Source organism: Mastomys coucha, unplaced genomic scaffold (assembly GCF_008632895.1).
Source record: "Mastomys coucha isolate ucsf_1 unplaced genomic scaffold, UCSF_Mcou_1 pScaffold2, whole genome shotgun sequence".
Classification (NCBI taxonomy): Eukaryota; Metazoa; Chordata; class Mammalia; order Rodentia; family Muridae; genus Mastomys; species Mastomys coucha.
In genome coordinates this window covers 19,584,728-19,593,083 of record NW_022196902.1, presented here as the reverse complement: position 1 = coordinate 19,593,083, position 8,356 = coordinate 19,584,728, and the positions used below count along the sequence as shown (strand labels likewise).

General features: G+C 39.3%; 1 protein-coding gene across 1 annotated transcript in view; it reads left to right on the top strand.

The window, feature by feature from the left end:
• The window catches only part of Lama2 (laminin subunit alpha 2), a 668,494-nt gene extending 660,392 nt beyond the window's left edge, over positions 1–8,102 (top strand). Inside the window, exons 64-66 of the mRNA XM_031380750.1 lie at positions 2,364–2,494; positions 4,852–5,074; positions 7,739–8,102. Of these exons, the coding sequence (XP_031236610.1) occupies positions 2,364–2,494; positions 4,852–5,074; positions 7,739–7,896 (512 nt within the window). The 3' untranslated portion in view covers positions 7,897–8,102. The remainder of the gene's footprint in view (positions 1–2,363; positions 2,495–4,851; positions 5,075–7,738) is intronic.
• Positions 8,103–8,356: the final 254 nt, after the last annotated feature.

Genomic DNA, 8,356 nt, shown 5'->3' with positions numbered 1-8,356 from the left:
TATGTTACTTGACCTTTTCCCTTACTGCTTTTAAAATTCTTTCTTTGTTTAGTGCATTTGGTGTTTTGTGTAGACTCCCTCCCCAAAGCCGGGACAGTAAACACAGCGCTGCCCACCTGTTGAACAGAACTGGTTACATTCAGAAGCTCCACCCCCACAGAGCAAGAAGGATGTAACTGATTGGACTGTTACACTGACGTAGTTTGGGGGAAGGGTTTTGCCCCAGGTATTTTGCCTGTTGCTGGAACAAAGGAGAGGTATTAAAATCAAGATGACTGAGTGACCAGAGCTCGTTGTCTAATGTTTTATTTTTCCCACGTGGGTAAGGTATAGTATGGCTAGCCTATCTCTTCTATCTCTTTCAATCTCTTTCTACCTATTTATTACTCCTATTACCAGAAGAACCCTTTATTTTATTTACGTTGGTGCTGGTTGCCAACAGTTTTGATTATTAATTTCTTTTCTGGTCCAGTCTATTTGGAGTTCTGTAGGCTTCTTGTATGTTCATGGGCATCTCTTTCTTTAGGTTAGGGAAGTTTTCTTCTATAATTTTGTTGAAGATATTTACTGGCCCATTACATTGGGAATCTTCACTCTCTTCTATACCTATTATCCTTAGGTTTGGTCTTCTCTTTGCGTCCTGGATTTCCTGGATGTTTTGAGTTAGTAGATTTTTATTTTTTGCATAGAAAAGTAATTTTTTAAATACTGTAAAAGGTGCACAGTATTCTGCAGATTTACAAGGACAATTAATTTTGTTTGGAAATCAGAAAAGGTTTTATGGAGAAACAGATATTTGAGCAAAGCTTTATTATATGAGTTGAATACTTCTATGGAGAGCTGTGGAATACACATTAGAATCCTCTAACATGGGCTAGGGCAGAACCCCACCTCTGCAGCGGCAGAATTTTGAAAAACAGGGATATATCAGGTGTGGAAACACTTGAGGCTATGACGTCACACAAAAGTCATGTCACGTGCTGTGAAAATAAAAATATTCCCCGAGATTTCTGCAAATCCACAAGTGCTTATGATGCCAAGCTTCAGCTTCTGTGGTTGGTGGGCTCACTTGTTATCCGTGGCTGGTGGGCTCACTTGTTATCCATGGCTGGTGGGATCACTTGTTATCCATGGCTGGTGGGCTCACTTGTTATCCGTAGCTTGTGGGCTCACTTGTTATCCGTGGCTGGTGGGCTCACTTGTTATCCGTGGCTGGTGGGCTCACTTGTTATCCGTGGCTGGTGGGCTCAGTTGTTATCAGTGGCTGGTGGGCTCAGTTGTTATCCGTGGCTGGTGGGCTCACTTGTTATCCGTGGCTGATGGGTTCACTTGTTATCCTACCTATTCTTTGTATTAGACCAAAAACAGGAACAACAACAACAATCACATCTTCAATTTCCAATAGTTTTTTCCATCCCTTCAACTCACAGTGAAGTACAATTTACATAAGACTTGGTTGGTCAGAGCTGCAGGTTACTTTGGTGGAAACTGTACACATTCAATATAAGAGGTTCAATCTCCATTCTTGAAGTCATCCAGCCACCCAATCACAGGATAACATCTGTCCTCAGTGCTGTCTCTTCATCTGAAGCACCTTTTGTCATTCCTTTCTCCTCTTGCTTGCCATTCTATTTTCCAAAACAGTTCATCCCTTCTACCCTTTACTTTAAATTTTTGCTTTAAATCTATTCAACCCTTTCCATGCAAACTCATCAAGATTCACAGGATAACAGAAAGTCTAGCCTTCCCATCAGAATAATTGTGGTCATATTTCTGACATAGATAGAGTTTTCTTGAGTGCTTTCCAAATATTCTGTAGAGTTCATGTAGTCTTAGCTGTTCTTAGGAAATCATTTTATTACTAAATGAAACATCTTAACATCTTATATAAGGCCTAAACCTATGAGTTAAATATAAAAATGTCTATTGAAAAAAATAGCTGGATTAAATAGAAAAGATCGTGTCATAGAATCTTTCCATAAAAAATTATATTTGCCACCTTTCATTTAATAAAATATTTAGGACTGTCTGAACTCATCCCAATCACTGTGGTGCCATTTAGAGTGTCTTAATAAAATTTTACTGTGTATTCATTGAAATGATTTCCTTAGTCCAGCAGACTTTGGAAAGCCTCATATCTGGCTTTGAGAACCCTTGATTCAGTCCTAATGTGTGGTCATACTTTTGGTTATCTAATGATTAAAGTTCCACTGTGTGCCAGATTCCTAGCCAAGAGGAAAACTATGAGCAGTCTGAAGTCCTAGCCTCTCACATTAGCAACCAAGAGTGTAAAGTACACAGCTGGGGAAGCCACAGATTGAAATTAATTCACCCCAAACTCTAATCAATATTTTTTTTCCCAGTTGGTGGGTTCAAAGTTGGATTGGACCTTCTTGTGGAATTTGAATTCCGTACCACAAGGCCCACTGGAGTCCTCCTGGGAGTGAGCAGTCAGAAGATGGATGGAATGGGTATTGAAATGATCGAAGAGAAGGTAAGCAAATTACTGAGTGTTCTCTCCTGATACTGGCACCCCACTCAAAGCTTTGGTTTGAGGTCTTGCCAGTTTCTTCACTGCAAGAGAGCTATGTTCCATTTTCTCATCCTTCTGGATCATTAAAACCTGTGTACACGTTTATCACACCTGTCCTGTGCACTGGCCATACTTTAAATGTGTCTATCATACTGTACCACAGCTGTGTTGACCAACTGTGGACCAAGTAGTTTTGGATACCCAGCTTTTAGTGTGATGCTCCAAGGGCACCTCCATCTATGCACCTAGTCCACAAAATTACTGGTGCAGTGGGAAAAGGGGTGGCTCAGGTATTCTGAAATCAGCCTACCTTTTACATCACCCTATATCACTGAGACCAGCAACATACAGGTTTCCAATTTTCACTTAGGAGCACTCAGATGCTTTCCTCCAAAAGAGCAAATATAAACAAATGTACAACCAATAACCTTATCATAAATACCTCCTTATCCATGGACAGCAAACTGTAAGGAGATGAGCTGATAGTGTTTTGCAATGTAGAAAGCAGGTTAAAAGAGGAGAATAAGCAAGATATTTCACAGACTTTCTACCTGGCTTTAGATGAAGACTGTGCTTCCACTGAGCTTCTATTTCCACCTTGAGGTGCTGGCACTGCTCAAGAACATGATCTAAAACATATCTTCCTTGACATCCTCTCCTTGTTGTTCAAACCATCCCATAAACAGTAGAAAAAAGACACTCAGATGCTTATAGGTTAGAAGGAAGAAAAAAGGAACAGACAGACAAAATTTCCTAGTTTCACTTGAATTTTCAAAGCCTACATTCCTTGCATCTCTTTCAAGTTTCCTTGTTTGCAAGTAATCTTTTACCATTTATGTGTTACTCTGTCATGCAATTTCCCATCAGTCTCTTCATAGAATAAAATGTCATTTTTCCAAACTCCACTCTGTGTTCCAAACACTAATGTTTACATAACTATATATTTTGCAAACGTCACCTAGCCCTATTAATCTTTTTTAAAGAAAACATTTATTTTATCCACCTTGTCAAGTACACTCCCTAGCTGACTAATGTTTTTAATATTTCAACATGTTCCTTTTCTTCATCAGCTTCAAAAGAATTCTGATGTCTCAAATTTCAGGTATTTTGCCATATTACTAAAAACAGATTTTTCTCATTTAAACAAGAACTTTTAATCAAGTTTTTCTTTGTTGAGAATTTAACTGGCCTTCTGGCTCAGGTCTTTGGCACCTGTGACATGAAACGTGCCCCCAAAAGTAATTTATGTGACTCTCAATCCTGTATATAAAATGAAAACCGTGCAGGAGAAAGAAAAACACAATTAAAGCATCAAAAGCTTAAATTGAAAACAATACTTTAAAATATATTTGAAAGTCTATTAATGAGTTGCTTGAAGCAGCATCTCCTGAGAAAGTTTTGTGAGGTTCACCAAGAACCCTCATGCTCCAAAAAGCTGTGTAGCTGAAAAGCTTTGTGTGGACTAGATTCTGTTTTGGTGCAGGATTCAAGTGGTTTTTGTTTTTGTTTTTTTTGTTTTTTGTTTTTTTGTTTTTGTTTTTGTTTTTCTGAATTACCACCACACACCTTGACAACTAACACAGGCAATGTTAAGTTTTGTTTTGTTTTGTTTTGTTTTGTTTGTGTTTGTGTGTGTGTGTGTGTGTGTGTGCACCTGTGCACAGGTGAACACATATATAACGAAGGCCAGAGGACAGTGTGTAGCACTGTTCCTGAGGAGCTTGCCACCTTACAGTTTGAGATACTATAAGTTGCTGGTTTGAAGGACAGTAAGCCATGGAAGCAAAATGGCTAGGGAACCCCAATCTGCTTCTCTTATGCTGAGATTCCAAACCCATGATCCAGGTTTTTCCCATTGGATCTGAGGGACCAAGTTAAGAGCTTCAACTTAAGTTGAAACTAAGTACTTCAACTGTGCCCATTATTTCAGTCCTGTGGTGCTGACATTTCCCACAAAGTAATGGTAATCTAAAGCACACTTTCCATGCCTCCCTCTACTTCCCTTATTCCTCAAACTTTCCGATAAACAATAGAGTAAAATTTCCAAGAACTCAGAGGCAGGGATGAGCACATGAATAGATAAGCAGAATTGAATACTTAAATAAACTAACTGGTTTAAAGAATGTAGCGGCTTGTGTTCTCTGCATGTCAAGCACTTTACTAGTTAAGCTATTTCTCCAGACCAAACTTTGTGCAGTGTTTGAGAAGGTTGAATGGTCCCCAGTTGTGATTACTTCAGCCTCTGATTTTCATTGTGTGGGCTGCGGAGCTCTCCTCTACTGAAGCTACCTGTGACAGCACACTTTCCTACTCTCCAGCTTATGTTCCATGTGGATAACGGCGCTGGCCGATTCACTGCGGTGTATGATGCTGGGATCCCAGGCCATATATGCAACGGACAGTGGCATAAGGTCACTGCCAAGAAGATCAAAAACCGTCTTGAGCTGGTGGTAGATGGGAGCCAGGTGGATGCCCAGAGCCCAAACTCAGCATCGACATCAGCCGATACAAATGACCCTGTTTTTGTTGGCGGTTTCCCAGGTGAGTGCAGGTTATTCCAGCAAACGTGTCCTTTGCTCCTTATGTTTGTGGTTTTAAACATGTATATTTGTATAAGCATATCCAAGAATGTGTACTTAAGGCCACTTGCTTCTAAGTTTTAGAATCTCTTTCCATAAATAACACTTGGCCTAAAATTTCCAGTCTGTAAAATGAGAAGACCATTTATTTAAACCACATGGGACTAAAATTTTCATAATCATCCCCCAAAGTTTTATCCAAGGGGAGGCTAAAGCTAAAGGAAATGAATTTGCCTTATAAAAGATATAAAGCATTTAACAGCAGTTTAAACCAGAATTGTGAGGGCTTTTTTCCTGGTTTTAAGATGAATATATCGGAGGAATCACAAAATGCTGCCCAACTTATTTCCTCTGCTTCTGGAATCCTCCAGGTTAAATGTAGCTAATTCCCCACATAACTTATTAAAGAGTTCATATTCATATTACAAGGGAACCTAAGCAATAAATCTGCATCAAAAACAATCCATCGATACATTAAATTCAGCATATGAACTCCAGAGTTCCCTAAGGAGCCAGGAGCAGGGGCTGCTGAGCAACAAGTCTAGTTTCGTCATGAGCACCGGAGTGACAGACTCCTAAAGTAAGCTGTCAGCATTTTGGAAGAAAGGCTTATTATTGCTTCTGAGGCAGAAGGACTTTGTGTAAGAAAAGAGAATATGCAGTATTCAGTATAGGTTGACAGGACAAACAATATTAGAGGAGATGGATGGTCTCCTTCCAGAGCTACTTTTGGCTTTTACATTTTAAAAGTTGTATTATGTACATGTGTGTTTTGTCTGCACGTGTGTCTGTGATCAGTGTTCATGGCTGCTTCCTGGGAAAGCTAGAAGAATGCATTAGATCCCCTGAGACTGGAATTAGAGAGGGAGGACTCCTTGTGGGTGCTGGGAATTGAACACTGGTCCTCTGGAAAGGTAGCTAGTGCTCTTAATCACTGAGCCATTCCTCCAGGTCCTGGTTTTTTTTGTTTGGTTGGTTGGTTGGGTTTTTGGTTTGTTTTTTTTTTTTTTAAAGATCTACAACTGTGCATTTTTTAAACATTAATAAAATTTTTGAGCTATATAAATAAACACTTCTATCGGGAATAAATTCATAATATTTTGAGGGAGACTGTACCTCTCTGCCAACAGGCTATGAAGCAAGATCCTCCCAAGGACCTAGCAGGTGTAAGGAGAGAAGTGTCTCTATTTACTGCCCTAGTTGGGGGCATAAACATGGAAAAGCAGGGCTGAAAATGAAGCAGAGTAAACAATTGTACGATAGCCAGTTTTATTCAAAGAATCAGGCAATTTATATTCTGAAGGTTAAGAAAAATCACATGAGTAAGGTATTCAACCACAAGGATAAGAAACACATGACAGAAACACCTTTCCATATAGAGACCAGCTTAAACACTTAGCTGCATAACAAACAGCAGCAGGCAATAAAGAGTAATCTGAAATCAACTCACCCCAATCCTGGGAGGAGCACGGACACATTCCAAGAGCAATTCTGTGTTTTGAAGAAACTGAAGACACAAGACTCTTCTTGTTTTCATAGAGTGTTCTCACAAGCACTCAGAATTCTCCCCACACAGTTCCATTCCTGAATTGTGTTGCAAAAAGTAAGCCTTGTTAATTAAAAAAGAATTCCATAAGCCTCTAACCAACAGAACACTTTGAGGTTTTATTTCTGCAGTGTTAGAACATCCCATGTCCTAATTTAATATTAGAAATATTTCACAAATTTCTTTGCATCTTTAAATACAACTGTATAATATTTATTAGGAGGGTTCTTGGTGTTTACTTGTGTCTTAGGGTTTCACTGCTGTGAGGAGACACGTTGACCAAGGCATCTCTTCTAATGGAAACATTTAATTGGGGTGGCTTACCAGTTCAGAGATTCATTCCATTATCACTATCGTGGGAAGCATGACAGTGTCCAGGTAGACATGGTTCTGTAAGGAAGAACTCTACATTTTGATCAGAAGGCAGTGCAGAGGATGGCGACTGTCTTCTGCAGGCAGCAGGAGGAAGTTCCTTCCACACTGGGCAGAGCTTGAGCCCTAGGAAACCTCAAAGCCCAGCTACAAAGTGACACACTTATTTCAGCAAGGTCACACCTCCTAGTATTGCCACTTCCCATGGGTCAATCATATTTAAACCACCACAACCTATTTCCTTATTTATTATTTTTGAAGCAGGTTTTTCCTGTATAGTCCAGGCTACTCTAGAACTTGGGTTTTCCTTTTCTACCTGTCGTGCTGATGGCAAGCACCACCAGGCTCAGCTATAATTGGGTATAACTTTAAATGTGTTTGTACCAAACCAAATTATTTGTTTGAAGTTTCTATACTTTATAACATATCTCTTAAGAAGGTAATAATTCTCTACAAATAAGTTAGCAAGTCTCCAAGCAAAATCACAGAGTATACAATAGACAGTGATCCAAATTAATCTCAAGCTAGAGATTTGACTTGGAAATGTGGTTGTAAGCATTTGATGTAGCCATGTTTCAAAAGTGAGGCTGAGAAAGTAATGGTCAACCTGGTGGTAAAGTTCTCGTACAACATGTACAAGGTGTCGGGTTGGATCGCCAGCATTTGTAAGCACAAGAAACAAAAGTGAACCCTCCTATGTCTTTTCAGGTGGCCTTAATCAGTTTGGCCTGACCACCAACATTAGGTTCCGAGGCTGCATCCGATCTCTGAAGCTCACCAAAGGCACTGGCAAGCCACTGGAGGTTAATTTTGCCAAGGCCCTGGAACTGAGAGGTGTTCAACCTATATCATGCCCGGCTCCCTAATAAAGATAAGGTCAATCCTGAGAAGAATTCATCAAAACAAGTATATCATGTTAAACAATATACATGCCTATCATATTAATAAACCTGTGTGCATATAAAATTCTTTCTGCATTGTTTCAGACGATGATATTTCATACCACAGACTGAATTTTAATTCAAGTTCTCTATCAAGCTTATGATTATTAAACCAATTATTTCATTCTAAATAATTGCGTGTTTTGTATAATTTTAAAGATGAAAGGTAACTGAGCATGAAATGAATTTGCAACATGCCCTGAAGTCATCATTTGAAAACAAAATAAAAAAAAAAGCTCATATAATTTATGGATGCAACTTTAAAAAGAGACATCTATGAATACCTCTACCATCCTCTTTCAAGTGTGTTACCTGTCACCTTTGGCCTTGTGTTCAAGCTGCTGAGATGGAGTGGGATTTGTACTTATAAGACGCAATCAGGACC